Source organism: Micropterus dolomieu, linkage group LG03, assembly GCF_021292245.1.
Source record: "Micropterus dolomieu isolate WLL.071019.BEF.003 ecotype Adirondacks linkage group LG03, ASM2129224v1, whole genome shotgun sequence".
Taxonomy (NCBI): domain Eukaryota; kingdom Metazoa; phylum Chordata; class Actinopteri; order Centrarchiformes; family Centrarchidae; genus Micropterus; species Micropterus dolomieu.
Window position 1 is genome coordinate 23,710,729 of NC_060152.1, and position 21,162 is coordinate 23,731,890.

A 21,162-nucleotide genomic window follows, 5' to 3' on the forward strand; every position below is an offset into this window, starting at 1 on the left:
CTGGAGTTATGGCTACTGTAGGTGTAACTTGTGTTGGTGCAGTTTAGTTCAGCAGTGAGAAACAGCTCTGAGACAGCCGTGTGATATATGACCGTACTGCTGGCCTCACTGATCTTAACTTTAACTGCAGTAGTGCAGATGTAGTGGTTGAGGTGTTATGTTGCAGAGAAAGGTATCATCAAGGGTATACTGTGACCCCACCATCCATACATACGTCTCACTGGTGATTAATAAGAGGTGAATACGTTGTACTTTGCTAAGAGACAAAAGGTGAGTATATTCTATATGTCTGTGCTCTCTACTAATTCCATAATGTTCTAACTCAAGGATTTACAAGGTAGCAAAACGCAACACAGTATAGGTCCAACCATCATCCACTCTACTTCTTTAGGATGAGTTTCATGTTCCTTTGAATGTCTCATTGAGATCCATTATAATCACTTGAGTGCCTAATGCATGGGTGAAAGGATGGGTAAAATAACAAAGAAACAGCATCCTCTTCTGGTAAGAAATGATCATAACATGCATGTGCTGACGTTTCAAGTGTCTTGCTTCCATCAATGTAGATTTATGGGCAACAGATGTTTATATCAAAAACGGGCACAAGATGATCACCCAAACAAACCACAACTGCAATCAGCATACACCAAAAGATACCACCCAATAGAGCACCATCAAGCTGCTGTGGACGCCGTAGCCGTCTCAGTTTGATGAGGTTCAAAGTCCTAAAATTGTCAAAAATGATTAAGAGACCAAGCGACTGATTAATCATTTTCAAAGAACAGCGAGCGCTTGTGTTTTCCTGGTCCAGTCTTTCTCCATCAGCATCTAATTACATGGGCTGTAACATAAATAATTCATGCAGCACTTTAGGACAAAAACATGACAATCAACACAACCAATCCACAACTTCTGTCATTACTAATTCAGCATCTGCTGAATGCTTTTCTACCACTTGGCCTGATTGCAGGATGCATGTGTTTGTGTGCAAAGTGTGCTTGTGTTTCTGCATATTATATGTCCAAACAATTTATTATTATACCCATCCTCCCATTTCTATAAATATAAAGGGATTTTTTTTTCCATAGCTTTGAATGGTTACTAAATCTGATTCAAGCTGTCTCTGCGTTCAAGTGACTACTATAGCTTACAGCCAAATGTGAAACGAATTAGATTTTTCAAGTGACCATTATTTCTGTAATATGTTGTCATAGAGCTCATGCTTCCAAACACATCTGGAGTGCTCCAAACAAGCACTTAATTTGGGCATTGAACTAGTACATGCATAATAATGACCTTATTTGCATATATTATGTCAGTCTGTTTAGAATGTTAATGCTTGGTAAACTTCGGGGTTTTAATCATTCAGCAGACATTCTAATTGGGAGTTTGTTAATTGGTTACATTGATGCTCTGACACTTCCACTTCACAATCTACTGGCAGGTCGTGTTTGTTCATTTCAGTCCCAAATAGCCTAATTTCCCTCTTTACACAGGGCGAGACAATACAGGAATGATTCATTTTTATGTCTTGGTTTCACCATCTAGGGAATTTATTTTACTAATTTGTTTACAAAAGGGGAGAGATTTTTACATTCGATTCTATATCAACAAACTAATGGTGTTAAAAATCAACGCTACTTAAGTATGAGGTTAACAAAATGAAGCTGACTTGGTGATTACTTTACTGTCAAAAAGGTTACAGCAGCACAGACCTTCCCCATAACATACACTGTGGAGGCATTTAAAAGGTAACAAAGGGCTGACAAGTATATTGTTCTCACTGATACTGCATTTGGCTTCTCCTGACACAATCAACCCAAAGTTTATAAGTTGACTGATTTCTACAACTTAATTTCTTCTGCAGACTGCACTAGAAGTGAAATTTGAAAGAATATGTAGATAAAATTATGGTGAAAACACAGAAAGATGCCGTTAGTAATAAATTAGAAGACAAATCTAATAATTTATCTTTTATTCACCTTTAGAGGGGATACAACAGTATCACAAATATTTCGAACATGACATGTATCATCAAATGCTGTGAATGGGTGCTATGGTGAGATGCAAGTGGTATCACAAGTCATGTAAGATGTTTTCATTCCAGTTTCACAACCATGAGCAGAAGAGTAAAGACACAGTAAATAATGTATCTGCCCTCCCAGGAAAAATTCCTACATACTGGAATGAGGAAGAGCAACATATTTCAGATTAAGATATTGTACTGTCATAATGCAGTGAACTGTATTTATGAGCTTTAAAGGTCTTGACTTCAGGGTTTTTTAAATAAGATTTCTAACAGACCTTCAGATACCAAAGTATTGCACCATAGCATCTTCATTCATTTTACTTTTTTTCCTTCAGGCTGACAGCACTACTAAGTATGGCGGGCTGTGAAACTTTCCTATAACCAGACCAGTGGAGGTGCTTTTAGGGAGCAAGATGATCACAATATCTCCAAGGAGATATTGGGAAGGACACTGTGTAATCAAAGAGAAAGCCCATCTAACCTATGCAGTTTGTTGTTACTCAGAAGGACACTGAAGGTTTGCCTGACCTGTCCATTTAAAGGCAACGACTCTAATAAAACAAGGCAGAACTGTATGGAGTGTCAGTGAGATACGGTTCCATTTAGATTATGCTACTGCAACTGCAAAATGTACTACTTGGACAAGACTAAGTAACCGAAGTAAAATAAATTATGCAAATACGTCACCATCAGCCTAAACAAAGTCATTCTAACTTTACCTTAGAAAACCCCTTCCTTGAATATATTGTAGCACTATCATAAATACAGCAATCAAAGTCAACTTCATGTCCATATTCTGAAATGTTAAACTCAAACGCTGTACCAAATATGGCAAGTCAAAACTGTCAAAGTATGTTCTCAATGATCAAATATCTTACAACAACCAACAATGAACGACTAACTCTTTTCTTACATAAACATTTAGGAACAATTTGAACTTTTATCTAAAAACAATCTATATCCTCTGCGTAACATGGTGTCACACTGCTTTTTCTCTCTGTTGTAAGAAGCTACACGTCAGTTCATACCCTTTCTGCCATCATTTTAAATCATGTCATTCGTCGGCTCGCTGTCTGCCATTGTTACCTCTGCCAGTCGTTTGACCTTGTTGACCTTGTGTGATGAATCCACTAAGGTACCAATCAGTCATGTGTCACGCTGGCGTCCCGTAAAGCACCAGCCTGTGAACTGAGCCTCCTCAGGTCCTCTCTGCTGGCCGCACTCTCAAACCTGAAGCCCTCTATGACCAAGGTCTCTCCATCCTCCTCGATGCTGGCCTGACACCACTCCTGCTGTATCTGTCACAACAACAACATGTATACTACACCACACTGTGCACTGTGTGCCTGAGCACATAAAATAATTACAAGGTCATTCAAGCTGCCCTGTACAGTATGTGCAATAGAGAGAAGGGTGTACACGAGGGTTTATGTGTCTACTAGTGAGTGTGTGTGTTTTGCTAGCCTGGTTCCAGACCTCTCTAATCTCTCAAATTGTGCTGAGAGATTCAAAGGTCTTTAATGAATAATAATAACAATAATAATAATAATCTTTATTTGTACAGCACTTTTCAAAATCAAGTTACAAAGTGCTTTAACAAGTGTAAAGACAATAATACCCAAAATACAATAATTCAAAAACAATACAAGATAAAAGCAAGAAAACATTGAAAAGATTAAAATACACATTTAAGATAAATATAAAATAAGTAAAATAGAATAAAATAATGATGAATAATGAACAGCTTTTTTTCCAGTTGGAGAAGCAACTGAGCCAACCACTCCCATTATACACTGAACAAAATTATAAACGCAACACTTGTTTTTGCCCCCATTCATCATGAGCTGAACTCAAATATCTAATACTTTCTCTATGTACACGAAAGGCCTATATCTCTCAAATATTGTTCCCAAATCTGTCAAAATCTGTTAGTGAGCACTTCTCCTTTGCCGAAATAATCCATCCACCTCACAGGTGTGGCATATCAAGATGCTGATCAGTAAAGCATGGGTACTGCACAGGTGTGCCTTAGGCTGGCCACAATAAAGGTCCCTCAAAAATGTGCAGTTCCATCACACAGCACAATACCACAGATGTTGCAAGTTTTGAGGGAGCGTGCAATTGGCATGCTGACTGCAGGAATGTCCACCAGAGCTGTTGCCCGTGAATTGAATGTTCACAGGCAACAGCTACAGCAACAGCAAATGCTCACATTCGATGGCGTCTGGCACTTTGAAGAGGTGTTCTCCTCTTGGATGAATCTCAGTTCTCACTGTACAAGGCAGATGGCAGATAGCATGTATGGCATCATGTAGGTGAGCGGTTTGCTGAGGTCATCGTTGTCGATCAAGTGGCCCATGGTGGCGGTGGGGTTATAGTATGGGCAGGCATATGTTATGGACAACGAACACAGGTACATTTTATTAATGGCATTTTGACTGCACAGAGATACCGTGACAAGATCCTGAGGCCCATTGTTGTGCCATTCATCCACGACCATCACCTCATGTTGCAGCATGACAACGCACGTCCCCATGTTGCAAGGATCTGTACACAATTCCTGGAAGCTGAAAACATCCCAGTTCTTGCATGGCCAGCATACTCACCGGACATGTCACCCATTGAACATGTTTGGGATGCTCTGGATCTGCGTATACAACAGCGTGTTCCAAGTCCTGCCAATATCCAGCAACTTCGAACAGCCAAGAGGAGTGGACCAACATTCCACAGGTCACAATCAACAACCTGATCAACTATATGCAAAGGAGATATGTTGCACTGCGTAAGGCAAATGGTGGTCACACCAGATACTGGCTGGTTTCCGGACCCCTGCCGGACCTCCCCCCAGTACAGTGAAACTGCACATTTTCGACTAGCCTTTTATTGTGGCCAGCCTAAGACACACCTGTGCAATACCCATGCTGTCTGACCAGCATCTTGATATGCCACACCTGTGAGATGGATGGATTATCTCGGCAAAGGAGAAGTTTGTGTTGTGCAGACGTATTGCAACAGAAGACAATATTTTGAACATAAATAAACTGACAATATAAAAATGTAGAACAACAACAATTAACAATTGTGCTCTTTCTAAAATCCACGACCATCTCCACTGTCTTCTGAGCATTCAGCTCCTTGAGTTCAGCTCATGATGAATGGGTGCAAAAACAAAAGTGTTGCGTTTGTAATTTTGTTCAGTGTAGGTGGGACTTAAGTTGGGAATGTCACCTAACTGGGTCACAGCCAGAATCCAAAGAAATATGGCACCAAGCGTGGATGAAATTGACGCAGATATTTAGGCTGTTGTAAATGAACAGACTGAAATAGAATCTCCTAAATCATAACATCATGCATTGACGGCATTTATTTAAAGAAAAGAGGTGTTCTCTTTTCTCACCATAGTTTCATTTATTTGTTGGCCCCATCTAATAGGTCAGAAGGATTTAAATCTCAAAGCCGTTTGTCCGTTTATCGCTTTCGTGCACAATTAAATGGAAAAAAATGTAAACAGCCTGTGTCAACTGAAAACTACACCGATGGCAAATGAGTTTACATCCCGGGCTAGTATCCTGCAGCTGACAGTACAAATTAAGTGTGTAGCTATGCAACTGTAGGGACCTGACCACTCCTGACCTCAGTATTGAGTGAATGTAATCTGCTTCATTAAGTGCTTTAAAGACAGGATGAAATTAATTAAACAAATACAGCTCGCTGATTGATCTATAACAATAGAGTTGCAGTGTCAATAGGTAAAAGAATGAAGAAAGAAGAAGAAAGAGGCAAACCTCATGGAATCACGTTACCAAATAAGCTCCCCGAAGGCAGTTTTGTTGACACTAGACAAATAAAAACTACTTGGTTAATTGTTAGGAAAATATTGTAGTCATGGTCACATGGATCCATGAGGTTTGTTTAGAGATTCCCACCAGTGCCTCTAAGCATACCGGTCTGCACCGTCTCTGGTTGGAGGCGCATTTTAATGTACACAACCCCAGCAGCTCCTCTATGTCTTTCATCAGCACCTGAGCCTTTGACAACACTGCAATGACAATGACACAAAAAATCCAGTAGTAATCCCCACCACTACCATCCACAATACATTTGTTATTTTTCCAAGCAAATCCTCATCTGAAAGTGTTGCAGCACCTCTGTGGACATATGCACATCTCTCAGTTCCAGGGCGAGATGGAGGATTTGTTTTAAAAACTATTGCTAATCTAAAAGCAAAACTACAAACATTAAACAGCTGATGAAATGCCACTTGTATCACATGTTGCTTTATACTGCAAAGTTTAGAGTGAATACAATATATGTAGGCATCATCAAGAGTGGCAAATAAGGAAAGTATCTCTTACGGACAGAAAAACTTCTTCACAAAACAGGGGGGGGTGGCATAGAGGACTCGAAAATTATGGTTTGGAATTTTTATGTATGCAGCCTGAAGACACCACTTCATTAAACTGGGCTCAAGAAAAGAAATTAAGATTTGTTATTAAAATGATACCAAGACTGACGTAACACGTAAAGAAAACATTACATATTCCTTTGGACTGTGCAGAATAAGGTGCATGCAAACGAAAATATGACTAGAAAAGAAAAACTTTATACTGTAATTAAAACACATTTTTCCTCTCTGAAAGACTAAGAACAAAAGTATGCAAGTGTTGTGCTTACACTCGCGAGTCTTAAAGATGCAGATCTCTGGATCTTCTTCAAGTGTCATGTCACTGATTTTTGCAGTTTCTTCCAAAGGCATAGCACACATTTTCACTCCTATGGCCTTTAAAGTGATTAATAGAGCACAATTAGGAAATGATTGGCAACATTTTTAGATAGCTGTGGATATATGTGACCAACAGAAAGTAAGACCAACATTACAACTCACTTTGAAGCATGTCCTGTAGGAACTTGCAGTGACATTGGGGTTGATTATAATTTTTTTTAAACATGTGAAAGAATTTACATTTTAATAAACCTATTAACGTTACCCCAACATTATGTCCATGTCACATTTCATTGGGTTCAGAATATTGCACCATTTTACATTTACAATTTTTTTCCCTTTGCGTAGATTTAGCTAACGTTAGATAGTGTTAGCTAACGTTAACTACGTCAATATATCTCCCAGCAATAACTGTGAATTATGACACAACACTACAGGTTTTAAATTAAGCTATTTTAAAATAATAATATTTTGTCAATGAGAAAGAAATGAACGGTTATATTTTGGCCGTGTAAGTGAAAGGAAACCTTAACGTTATCTTACCTTAGCAAGTGAGCAAACATTCACCATGTAACGTTTTGCTAGGTAAGTTAGAAGTCTTGTGCCACTAAAGTGACAATATGGGCAGCTCCACTATAAACGTTAGCCAATCCTACATGAATTTGTTCAGGACAATGTATTAATTTAATTATTCGCTTAACGGTCGCTTCCTAGTTAGCTAGCCGTGGTTAATGTTTGAATGCAGTTGGTCTGCCCGGTCCCGGCGAAGATAACGTTAGATCTCACCAACTAATATGACATGTGGGGCCTAACAATCTATTTAATGACCCCTTGACGTTTACTCTGGCACCACCATCCAGAAAAATATTCCCATATTGCGGTATGATTATAACTGTGGGTTATACACAGAAATATCAAACTTTAATAGACAAACTGCTTTAAAAAATGTAGTTAGGGCTTAAGCCGCCAACAAATACTAAAGAAGAAGGCACATCAACTCTGGAGGCAAATGTCTCTGACCGAAATCTTTTTCTAAAAGACTTTTCAATCAGAGTCAGTGTATAATTTGTTCTGAATAGTTTTTTTAATCGCGTACACTGCGATAAGTCAATGCTGTTCGGCCTGCGTTTATTTTGAAAGGACTTCAGCAGTCGAGTGACTCCCGGAAGTTTTTGTTTCCTCACCTGTCAGTTCTGACACGGTGCGAGTGTCCAGCCTCGTCTCTTTGTTTTTCTCTGTGAAACAGGCCTTCGTTTGTCAAGAATAGATGATAATCCTGTTTGGCCAACTGACACCTAATTGAGGACAGCATCTAACACGGTTAGTGAAAGTCGAGAGTGAAAAATAATCGACTGCTTTTGCTTCACCTAGCTAACTTACAAGTAGCCAGAAGACGTTAGCTAAGCGCTAGCTAACTGTTACCATCATAACAGATCGATCATTTTAATCTCCGTAGCTATTGACACATTTTTCAGGTTCCTCTAGGTCAATGTTTAGTAATTGTGTTATTTATTGTGAAACAGATTTTTCAACGGCCAGTCAGTGTGTTTTGTCGGCTGTCAACAGAGCTCACGGAAGCTAACACCATAACCTTAGCATTGTATGCAAACGAGATTCATTGATTGTTTACATGCCTTTTTGGACAAAACAAGGTCTATTCGTTGCTGTCATTACCCTGTTAGCCGTAAGCACTCTTGTTTTATCGCGGATAACTTAGTCTAACGAAATGACTTTGCTCTTCGTGCCTTGTTTTGGATTCACGTTGACTTTCGTTTTGAGTTCTCGCTGGGGTCACTATCGATTTCCTACCATTTTCTGAAGTCGTCCTTAAAGTCAGCGGTTGTGTTTGTTCTTGCTTTGTATCCAAATCATGGATCTAGTAGCCTTCCCAGTTATTCTCCTGAAATTTATTTTTCTAAAAGCTTCGGCCTTCAGTGTTAAAAACTTGGCTCCTCAGTGTTTGCTGCATCATTGCATGCTGACATCATCATCTAACATTAGCTGCACTGCTGCTCCTCTAAACAGAAAGGATCAAAAAAGGTGGAGTGTAGATTATTTTTAAGTAGTTTTGCTGGACTGCTTAAATTCTTGCTGAGAGTCAACTGGACTGTATCACATCCCTATAACCACAGGCCTGTACTCAGGTCAGTGTGAGACTCTTTAATCATCTGTATCTTATTGTATTTAACACTTGAGGGGAAAAAGGGGGCAATTGCTTAAATGGTGTTTTTATTTATGTACATAATTTCATGTACATAATTATGGGCAAGCAGCCATGGAAACCCTGCAAACCATCAGTGCACACAAATATGACAAATTGCAAAACCTGCCAGTTACGCTCTGCAGCAGCTAGAAATCACATAGACTATTATATATCGGACACATGTTTAGATTTTGAGGATTAGATTGCTGAAATAAGCCACACGACTAAAGTTTGGTGGAGGTTGAGTCAACTTTGCACTAGGAAGGTATCTGTTATTGTAAGTTTATCCTGATGATGGCGGCACTGAGCTCATCCATATGTGGCCTGATGCTGTTTGAGGTGTGTCTCTATCTTGTAGTTGCACCTAGAATCAACTCTAGACCTTTAGCTAAACTCTTATAGGAGGTAATGATGAAACAAAACAACACACTTGCTGAACAAATATTTGAGCAGCCAATAATACAATTACAATAGATCCTTTAAGATTAGGGAACAATGCTAAAAATGTTCTATTATTTGTAAACACCATACAATTTAAGCTGAAATGCAGCCTCACAGTCACTTTTCTTTCAAATCCAGACTAAGCAACATACATGAACGGCTGTTGCTTTATGTATTGTGCTCGTCTTCATGTTTACATACCTTTACATTTAATTTAATGTGCGTGTCCCTGCCAAACAGGTTTAGTTTTTAAAATGCTGCTACAATAAACCACTTCCTTGCAACGGGTCATTAATTCACTTCACCTCTGGTTGCTCGGTCCTCGTGAAAATATCTCTTGCACACAGGAAGTGATGCATTGTACATTTCCTGCAGCAGTGGTTTGTATTGAGGAAATAGAAGACCGTCCCTTAGTAGGCAGACACTGAGTGCCACCTACAGAAATGACAAGTTTTATCAACCGAACAAAGTTAAACACCCTGGGACACTGGTTTATTGCAGAATGATCTTTGTGATATGTAGTACAAAGCAATAGCCAACTAGGTACAAAACTACTTAGCAAGACAGTGTATTGTAAACACAGGGCCATACAAATGCTTTATGATAGTAGGTGCTAACTTACATTGTCAAGCCAAACATTATTTCATTTTGTTGTCTTGGCATTTACAAAAAACCCACAACAGATCTATAACATTGAATACGAAACTTTTCATCTAATCCTCAGGTCTTCCATCTGCTACAGAGAAGGCCTGTGCAGGCATGGAGCCCTTGGCAGTGGATGATGACATTTGCATCCTTAAACATGAGACTGCCTACACCACATCCGGCGAGAGTCCTGTATCGGTGTGTGCCGGCGATGAATCCGTTGCTTCCCACTTCGCCTTGGTCACAGCCTATGAGGACATCAAGAAGAGGCTGAGGGATACTGAGCGAGAGAACACCATGCTGAGGAAGAGGGTTAAGCAGCTGGAGGATAAGGTATAGAAGTAAACGAAAGGGTGATAGTGGGAGAGAGGCAAGGAGAAGATAGAAGAATGAGACAATGGCTTGAGGAGAATGAAGTAAAAGAACATACTGCTGATCCAGATGGCTGAACAGCCAGAGAGCAAGGTTTAGAAAGTGTGTGCATGAATGGAAACAGATTGTTTTCCATTTTCCATGGACATCCGAATAATGGAAAAACACAAAATGCTCAGAGGAAGTTTGGAAAAAATCAGCAAATTCAACATCATACTGCAAAATATTTGCCTCTGTGAGAGTCTGCATGTCAGCATCATTAATATTGTTGGCCTATAGCCAAAGCTATGAAACAATGAGAAATAAATCTACCCTGTCTGAAAACAGAGAACCGGTCTGGAAAGTATGGCCTTGCCAAACAATGTGTTGGAGAACTACACTTGGGGGAGAAGGCTCCTGCAATTGGATTGAAAAAAACCAAAGGATCGAATACAATACAGAGAGAACTATTTAAACTGGAAATACAGATAGTAATCTAAAGTGAGAATGTTGCACAAAATGTGGGCTGGTTTGCTTCTCTTCAGCATTTGGCCCCTCAAGAATCAGAATCAGAAGGAGCTTTATTGCCAAGTAGTGTTTTACACATACAAGGAATTTGCATTGGTGTTAAGGTGCTACACGCAGACAGACATACAGCTGAAATAAAAAGATGTAAAAATATATAAATATCTAATAAACAAATAGAGAATAGAGAAAAGTACAACTGACAATATAAAAAAATAAAAATAACAATGGAACAAAGACAATTTACAATTAACAACAAATATGTGCAATGTGCCAGGTTCGTGCATGATATGACATGATAGGATGTGGTGGGAGGAAAGTAACTTCCTACCACAAATATTTAAATGAAATGAAATTGATCTCTCTTCTCCTGTTTTCTCTCTCGTCTCTACTCTGTGTATTTTATCTATCACCACTGTAGCTCTTCCGGCCAGAGGCTCCTCCATCAGAGGGACCCCAGTATGTGAACAAGGCCTTCAGTGCTTACCGAGGTATCTATATAGAGAAGGAGGACCTTCAGATGGAGCTTAACAAACTGGTGCGTTCACTGAACTTTCCTCATACTGACTAGAGCCTGGGACAGAGAAGACTATGTCGCAAACCTGAAAACACTGCTTATTTTTTTCATTCTTCTGCTGTAATTTTGATTCAAAACTTAAGTAGAAACACAAAGCTTATGATGTTGTTGCACAAATACAGCACAGGTGTGCCAATCTTACCTTGGTCCGAGAGAGAGAGACAGCGCTTTATGCATTGGTACGAATGCTGACTTTCCCTTCGTCTTCCTCCCCCTCTACCTCACTCTCTCTTTTATCTCTGTCAGAAAAGGGATAAGAGTGAGAGTGAGAGGTTGCTGACGGAGCAGCTCCAGGCCAAAGAGTTGGAGCTGCTTCAGCTGAGGACAGAGATGGAGACCAGCCAAGGTACAGGGTATAGCACACAGGGTTTCCTTCTACTCTGTGTAACAGCTGAGAAGTACTTACAACACTGTATGAACAATGGGATTTCTTTTAATGCTGGGAAATTGTCTTACTAAAGTAAGATGATAATACATTTATATACAATATGTGTAAAATTTGAAGTATGACGCGTAAAATCAGGGGTACAAAGTAACAAATTACATTTACTTCAAGTGTTGTACTTCCATTTTATACTGGTTAAGACTTTTAGTCCACATCGTGTCACAGGGAATCATTGTACTTACATGTACTTACATGCACTTGCTACATGAATCAGACAGCTATAGTGTAATTACTAGTGGCAAGATTTTCAGAGTTTTCAACAACTTTGTGGAGTTGTCTGTTGTTTGTGTTCTGCTTTATACTTGTAAACGTGAAAAAAAAAAAAAAAGATTTTACATACAAAAACCCGTGATCAACTTGTAGAATATGATGATTTTTAAATACCTAAAGTATATACATTAGTTCAAATTAGCTCCACCTCAACCAGCTGCAACACTAAAGTACTGTTTAAACATTTATGCATCCATAGAAACAACGCTGAAATATAATGTATGTAATGTTATAATGCCATGAAAGGGGCCGTTTCATAAGTAGCGCTTTTATTTCTGATACCTTTAATGCATTTCTTCTATAATGTTACTCAAGTAAAATTTGAATGCAGAACTTTTACTTAATGTCATGGACGTAATAGAATAGCTTTACACTGTATTTCTGCTTTTAATCACAGAGGATCTGTACACTTCTTCCGCCACTATTTAAAACCATTAATTTGCTTTACATATCAACATAACTAATTCATTGTAATTAATAAATATACAGCTAACGTCACTATCGTTGAAATGATAATCATAATGATCTGTCTTTTATACTGAATGGGAAAACATCAACACTTAACGTTTTCACAAGTTCAGTAGTTCCACAAATTTAAATTGAACATTTATTGACAATAATAATGAAACATTTTTATTTTTATTTTTTGCGTGCAGTGATGAAGAGCCTGAACAGCCCTCAGGACTACTGGCAGGTGGACAGGCTCGGCACTGAGCTAAAGATCCACAAACTGCAGGAGGAGCTGGAGAGAGTGACACTGGAAAACAGTAGACTGCTGGAGAGAAGTGGGGTAAGTGAAGGTGGGAAGAAAGAGTTGAACAGCAATGAGAGGATCATGGAAAAAATGGAGGACAGAGAAAAGAAGGGGGAGATAAGAGGGACTGCAGAGAGCCACGGAGACACAGCAGACTCTTAGCAGGATGTGGCCTAATTAGAAGAGAGGGAAACCATGGAGGAGAGGTGTCAGGGCAGCGCGAGACAGGGTGGCACTGAGAGTAATGGAGAGAAGTGGGACTGAGAAAGAAGAGCAGAGGTGGATATGCTCCAACCTAAACGGTAGAGAATGAATTGCTGATGGACGAGAGAGAAAGGGGGGTAAGGGATGAAGGAGAGCGGAGGAGTCCAGGGTTATGTTATCATAAAACATGAACATATTTAAAAACAACTTCAGACACCTCCACTCTATATTTTACATAACTTGACTCTGTTTTAGGAGGAACCCCATGGCCTTAATGGACCAGACTTGGACCAGACCTGTGACGCAAAGTATAATGTAAGGTAAAGTGTTTTATTTATATCATTGAAGGGTAGCTGCCAATTCAGTGCTCGACCCTCATTTCAGTGACCAAAAATGGACAAAGAAGTTGCAGTGGTAAATAATAACATCATGATCTTCAGTTGGTGATAGTCGTCATAAGCAACAATCAGTATAAACAATAAAGACATAAAGTGTTCATTCTTGTTTTTCTTACTTAAAACACCTTTTCTTCTCACTCAGTTTTAATTTATTTACCCCAATTTAGACTCCAGAGATCTTTTTTAGAGCTTTTCTAATGCAAGAAGCTACAGAATTCACATATTTTTTATTTTTTTAAATTTAATTGTTTGATTATTATTACGTTTTCTGTGTTTTAAATTTTCTGTTAATGCTTTCCATGCGCACTTAAACGCAACACATGTAAGACATTAACCAATCTATGTGCAAAAAGGCAACAAATATCACGACGTTGACACATCTCAAGCACATTTTAAATCTTTGCCGTTTTTTTTACACTCTAACATTTATTTAACCAGAGGAAAAGACCCATTGAGATAACATCTCTTTTTCAAAGGCGACCTGTCCAAGAAAGGGAGCAGGACAGCAAGTTCAACAGTTTTTACATATGCAACAGTAACAACCCACTATCAAAACCAGTACATTAAACTTCATTAAGGAATTAAAATACACTAATATAATGCCTGCTCATTTAATCATTTTTAAAAACATCTGAAATCAAGGATTTCAATCAAGGAAAGTCAGTGACTGGTCAGACAGGTGTATCGTCACCCTTGTTAAGTGAGTGACGTTACATTCTGTATGGCATCTGGTGGTGTTGTAATTGTCCCCTTTAGCCACTAGAGGAGGGTGCAGCCTTACACATTTTAACTGCATAACAGCCTATAATATGCAGATCTGAAGAACCTGAACTATATACGTGCTCAACACCAGCTAAACCTCCAACACTTGTGTATCCTTAAAAAAATAGTTTAAATTTGCACTCCAGTGTTTTACAAGGTCTGTAGCATATGGAATCACCCTCCACTTACTTTTTCAGTGAGGATAATCTCCTGTAAATTAGCATCTCCTCCCATTTCACGAAAGTAAATTCTATTTGTGGTGCATTATAATTGTTTCACGTGTCAGCAGTTTTCAGATGGTGTTAGTTTTTAGCAAAGCAAAAGACCTTTTTTTCTCAGTTTTTTTTTTTTTGTTTGTCTGTTTCAGGCAGGTGTTTTAAGGCAAAGTGTTGATGAGATTTAGCATCTTTACATAAGGTGTGGATAGGACAGTTTGTAGGTGTTGCCTCAAATACCACTTCTTTTTATTACCTTGTTTGTTTGGAATGCAGCTGATGCTACTGGATGGCATTTAATACATCAATACAGTTTGTCCTTTTTGTGTCAATAATGGCATCATCATTAGTGTAGAGAATTGTTTTTCCTTTGCAAGTTGTCACAAACAAATCACTGTATTTACAAGCCTCTTCAGGAATTTCTGTATTTTGCTATATAGATTTGGTTTGTATGATTATATATCCTGCACATTTTGACCAAATTCATGTCTTAAACATTGCTTAAAATTAATAAAAAGATAATTGCCTGTTTGAGTAAGTACAATAACATTAAGGATATTTGAATGCTATTACAGTAAAAGTATGATCAACACTATGCCACACAGCTTATGGCAGTTGTTGATGTGTCAAGCAAACAAAAAAAAAGCAGAAATGCCTTTAAACATGATGTTTAAATGAAATGTTCTGTTGTTCTGTAGGGAGAGGAGCATGCAGCACACGTACGAGGCTTTGTGCTGCGAAGTCACTCGTCTCCATTCAGAGCTGAAGCACCAAACAGGCCTGATTAGGAAACTCAGGCCACTAATCAGTGAGACAAGACAAGGTGAGGCAAACACACACAACATTTGTGCACGTTCAGGGTTGTGCCATCGTTGGTGTATATTATAATACAAATGATACAATTCCAATTTTACTTTAGGTTAGTGTCGGTATATGTGATAAACTACCAGCACTGCTCCCCTCCTGCTTTATCACACCTCCCCACCACCGGTATATACATCATGGGGAGTATCCTGTCTCACCTATATTCCCTTACACAGTTGCAATTTCTGACCACTTAGATGCAGTGAGTGCAAACTTGAAATCTTTTTTCAGACTTTGTATGTCTTCCAGACTAGTATAAAAACAAAACCTTTAACCCAGGTAGTTATTTTGTTTTAAACATTTTCATTTTGAATGTTTGTCCCATTTTATCCTTTTTTTTTCAACCATGATATATTGTTTTTTATTTTTACTTTCATATATGCGGGTCATATTCAGGCTTTCAGTTAGAAAGATAGTGACAAAAAGATTATAGGCGATACCTGTAGACTGCGAACTGAGTGAGGGGAAACACTAAAATGTGAAGTTGAAAACTAAAAGTGACACAAGACAAGTGTTAGCATGTTTAACCAATCTGACATTTGAAAATGTGTCTTTAACCTGAGTGTCAGGTAGTGTCAGATTTATGGTTTATGTGCTCTTTGCGTAGAGTGGCTGGAATTCAAACCTTGTTAGGAACTAATGTGGTTAAAATCAAACAGAAAAGAGGGTTTCTACTGCCTCTCTTCAGTTAAAGGAAGGCTTTTTCTGAAGAATTACTACTTTCTGAGAAGATTTCTCCTGCTGCCCCTTGTTGCAATTTGTATAAGGGCGTGACAAGACTGTGGATATTATCAAAGCACTCAAACACTTTGATAAAGAACATCATGAAAAGGTCTGTCCCCGTCTCCCCTCCCTCTGTGATGATGTATTGTACCCTAGAAGAGATTACCTCTGTTGTCGATTCCCTCGGAGTGTCGGAAGAGGAGACTAGGAGGTGAAAATTAGAACGAAATATGGCAAGAAAATAAATCTTGCCCTATTTATTCCACTGAATAAGAGGGTAATCCTGTAACCAAAATGAGACAGATAAAGAGAAATGAGGGAGGCGGGAGTGGCAAAGAAAGGGGGGGGGGTTATGTATTTATTCAGTCATATTGTGCATCTGTATTCTTCTAATGTTCCGTCTTTGGAATCACTTTTATTCAAATCCTAGACTCAGGAGACCCTCTGATGGAAGAGTAGCAGGGATGGATGGATGGATAGATGATGTGTGGATGGAGAGAGGTAGGGAAAAAAGCAGGAGGAGATACTCATTTAAACTTTCTTATTTGCTCAAGATGATGATTTCATAGCTGTGTGTGTGTGTGTGTGTGTGTGTGTGTGTGTGTGTGAGAGTGAGATTATGACATCTGATTTGTGTATGGATATGCTTTGTGTAGAAAGATAACATGGGTTAGTTTACACTTTTATTCCATACAAAATGCAAACCTCTATGCCTGATTTATGCATAAATATTTGTTTAAATATTTAAAACAATATTATTATTTTGGATATTTACTGAGCTGATATTTAAATGGTACAGAGGTTTTATTGTGCAATATGTAGCCTGCTGCACGGTGTGAGACTTTACCTCACTTCTCTGTTTTGACACTATCAGGCATATTATCTAGTCAAGGATCAAAAGGCTTTGTTGAACACACCTTGGCATTTTTAAATCACTTTTGAAAGTTTAATCCATACAGAGGCGCAATCATGGTGCCAGATACAACAAGAGACCTCTATCGGTGGAAAGAGAAGATGGCTTAATTTTTGCTGCCAGCTGGATTTTACAGACAGCCGTGATGTAGTTAAAAGAATAAATCATTTTTCACACACACGTGTCGCTGAGAAGAAAATGTCAAGTGATACCCATTTCTGACATATAGCTGTTAATAATGCAGATATGTCTACTAAATTCAACAGTTAATTCCAATTATCAGCTTTTCAGACCTATTGAATAAATTGCATTAATTGCTTTGAATTATCCTTAATTATATCCTCACCCATAATATGTTGTGCTCTGTTAATGTGTCTACAATTGCAATGTAAATGCACTCAAATGGAACTGTATGCCAACTATAAATCTTACTTCACTGAGTACGGTATTGAAAAGCTTTTTTTGTCATTTTCTGAACTAGCTTCTCAGCCATACAAGAACTTTGTAAAATATAGTATAAAAGTAATTTTAAAATATATTTGAATTATGCAGTAGGTGATCAAAGAAGTAGAAAAAAGCATCCAAGAATCTGACTGAGCAACCGGTGTCAACTTTTAGCAATAGACAGATTTCGATAATCCACCTGGTGGATTGTGTGGTTTCTCCTTGCCCTCAGTTAAAGCTATGTCAAGTAGTGTCACTATGTCCCCATATCAGAACAAAGAAATTAGTGACTGAAATATTATCATTACCAATAGGAAGGATATAAACAAATAAATTTAAATTACGGAGCCGCGGGAGGAGGTTAATATTCCAAGATTCAAGTACATTGTACATTTATGAGAAAAAAAACTCACAAATTTACAAGAGGAAAACTTTTTTCTCTGAGATTATAAAGTCACAAATTGATGAGAAATAAAAAAACTTGGAAAATACTGTTTTTCAGATGTGCTTGTGTTATTAAAGGCTCTGTACTCTATTGAAAGCAGGGCGTGCAGATGTTAATAACAGGTGTCACATATAAGCTACTTCCACCAACCGGTTTTGAGATATTTCCTTCTGTTCAAAGACCAAAATTATAAAAAACTGCAGACATTTATAAATGACTTACATGTGACACATGCTTTCAAGTGGCTTTGTTGCAGTCCCCTATATCTGCCTAACTGTCTGAAAGCTCCACCTCTTCTCTTTTGTCTGCACTGTTGCTTGTCTTGTGTTATTGACTGAAAAAAACTTGAAAACACAATTTTTCCAAGATAGGTTGTAAATTACGGGGGAAACCTAAGTTTTTTTTTTTCTGAATTTTAATCTTCAATGGCCCTAATATGCTGTCATACTCACCAGATAGAACAATTTTTGCAGCATTTTATTTAACTACATTGAACATTTTTTTGCCTTTTGCTTATCTTTCCTCCTTTTATCTTTCACTTTGTCCCTCCCGCTCCTCTCTCTTTCTTCAGCTGCCTCAACACTTCCAATCCAGTGTCTTGACGACGTGGAAAAGAACAACCACGCAGTTCCTCGGGCATCAGTGCCTCGCCCCCCTAGCGCCCCCCCACTCCCCTCGTGTTCCGGCCGCCCCTGTCCCCCTATCGGCGGGCCGTCAGGCACCTTGCTGCCAGACAGTCTGAAGGAGGACTGCTGGTACAACGGGCCCTGGCCCTCCCCGAGCTGCTCAGGAGAGGGCCTGGTTGGAGGTGACACCTGCTCCGTTGTCCTGCCCCCGCCTCCCCTGAACCAAGCCTCCCTAGATGACAGCTCGCGGTCCTTCCCCAGCCCCCCAAAACCCAGTGATGCCATGTTCTGGGAAGGACACTCCAACGTTGCATCCAACTCCTCATCCTCAATTGGAAACTGCAGTCCCAGGAGTCCTCCCAATGCCGAGTGGGCCAAACCCTACTGAGAGGAACTTCGATGGAAAAATAGATGATAGTGTATGTAGTTTATGATTGGATGAAAAATGGACGAATGAATGGACTCTCCAACCCTGCCACATAGCTACCACCTAACCTGCCTTAAGTTGATAAGACCACTCCTCTGGGCTGGACTGGACCTGCTACTTGTGGGAACTAATTGAGGCCAGAGGAGGCCTTTCGAGGTAAAGACTCTGTAAACTCTGCACACCGCATCGGTGAACATATGTGACTGCAGAGGAATAATTGATGAGAGACCCTCAGCAGAATAAATAGTTTGTCCATGTGTATGTGTCCTTGTATGCACATGCATAAGTGTGCGCAAGCATGCATACAAGCAGTTTTATTTCTGTGTGCATATACACACATAAAACAGTGTGCCTGTGTATGCAGATCAGTGTGTGGGCATCTTTCGCCTGCCTGTATCTGTATCTCATCATAATAAACATAATTGTGCTCAAAAGCCCTCTTTCTCTCTTCAGTGTGGCCCATGATCACTGGGGCCACAGTATAATACTAGTTTGTAAAACTGTACTCCCTCCAATGCAAGTCTCTTTACATTTGATCGCTGTAAAGTACACAAGGTATGTAGTCCCATGTATGTTTCATGATTGTGTGAAGGAGGTGTCGTGGTATGAGGATTTGATGCGATTGTTTTTGTACTGTGGTGGAGACATACAGTAACTGTAGGGTAACCGCAGATTTATGTTAAAAAAAAAACAGCTACCAAATCAAATCTTTGACATCTTTTCCTTCTTTGACAAGTTATTTTCATTGAAGTCCTCGTGGATCAATATCAGAGTAGGCTTTCAATCTACCTATGCTTACCAAATCATTTTTGTGCAGTTAATGTATTTTTGAGGATATTACATAATAAGTAGAAAATAATGATTTTAATCTTAAAAATGTATCGCTTTCTGAAATAAAACACTGCATCCTCACTGGCACCACAAAAAAATTCAACTGTTTCACAGAAACTTTAGCAAGCCTCCTTAAAGCTGCCTGTTAGCACATACTCAGTTCTCTCAGAACTACTGTCACAGTATCAGCTGTGTTCTTCTCTTTCCTCACTCAGAGAAATGTAGATGTAAGGCTGTTTGTTGTTGGATGTTTTTCTATAGGACTTAAAATGTGAAGGACTCATGAAATAGGCATCACACTCTCCCCTGTATTTGAAACCCTGATTAAGTTGGAAAACTGATGAGGTTTGTGGAGATTTTGAATTACAGAAAATGTATCTAAACTCTGTTCTGTGCTGATGTTAATCTATGAAACATTTGTTTTGCAGTATGACATAAGTTGTTGTGTGAAGAGGGAAGTTTCTATTTGGTTTCTCTTATTAAGAGTCAGATAAGTATAAACAACTGACAGGTGTATAAAAGAAAACACACTGAAAAGAAAGATATATATATATAGAGGGAGGAATGTGCATATCTGTATAAATGTATATGGTGGGCTTCATCACTCTGCCAAACGCGGTTTTGCACTCCAAACCATAGGTTTTGTTTTTTTTCTCCCCCACAACAAGACTTCTGATGTGTATATGTGCGGTGTGGCAAGACAAGAAGTCTATTAACCTCAAGAAATGTGAGCTGTGACTTGAAATATAGGTGCAGAAAGCACAAAGTCCCATGGTTGTTAAATATGTTGTTTTTTCCATTTGTTTCATAACTGTGGTCTTATTGTTGATTTTTAAGAAATGTTATTTTACAGCAGTAGTTTCATACTTCTGTAAACGATTTGCAAACCAAAATGCAATGTACAGTAGATATGGATTATATTTTAGATTTACTGCACTTCAGACTGTTTGTAAATATGACCAATTAAACGAAGGAAAGGGAGTGACTGTGTGATGTTGTTGTTTGGCATATGAAGCTTTTTTTGGGGCTAAATTTATTTTACATTTAATAGCTCTGCAACATCAATGCTTGTCTCCATACTACTGCTGACACAATCAATTCATCAACGAGCTGCTAAAAAAACATTTTAACAATTAACTCATGGTCTGAGTCATGTATCTTTTCCAGTTTCCCAATGAGATGATTTGCTGCTTTTCTAAATTTTAATTTTGCTAAATTGTTAGAAATTGAATACCTTAGGGTTAAAAAAATGTTACAGACAAGCGATGTAAAAACATTATTTAAAGCTCTAGAAACTCAAACTGGTGATTATAACTGACTGAAACTCAACTTACTTAAATTACTGAC

General features: G+C 38.7%; 1 protein-coding gene across 1 annotated transcript; it reads left to right on the plus strand.

Annotated features, from left to right (window-relative positions):
- The first annotated feature begins 7,740 nt into the window (after nucleotides 1–7,740).
- Nucleotides 7,741–20,796, plus strand: azi2 (5-azacytidine induced 2). Its single transcript, XM_046044719.1, has 8 exons — nucleotides 7,741–8,072; nucleotides 10,121–10,374; nucleotides 11,339–11,455; nucleotides 11,741–11,840; nucleotides 12,866–12,999; nucleotides 13,423–13,487; nucleotides 15,241–15,365; nucleotides 18,503–20,796. Exons 2-8 carry the CDS (start codon nucleotides 10,156–10,158, stop codon nucleotides 18,943–18,945), a joined length of 1,203 nt encoding a protein of 400 aa, XP_045900675.1. The 5' UTR covers nucleotides 7,741–8,072; nucleotides 10,121–10,155; the 3' UTR covers nucleotides 18,946–20,796.
- Nucleotides 20,797–21,162: the final 366 nt, after the last annotated feature.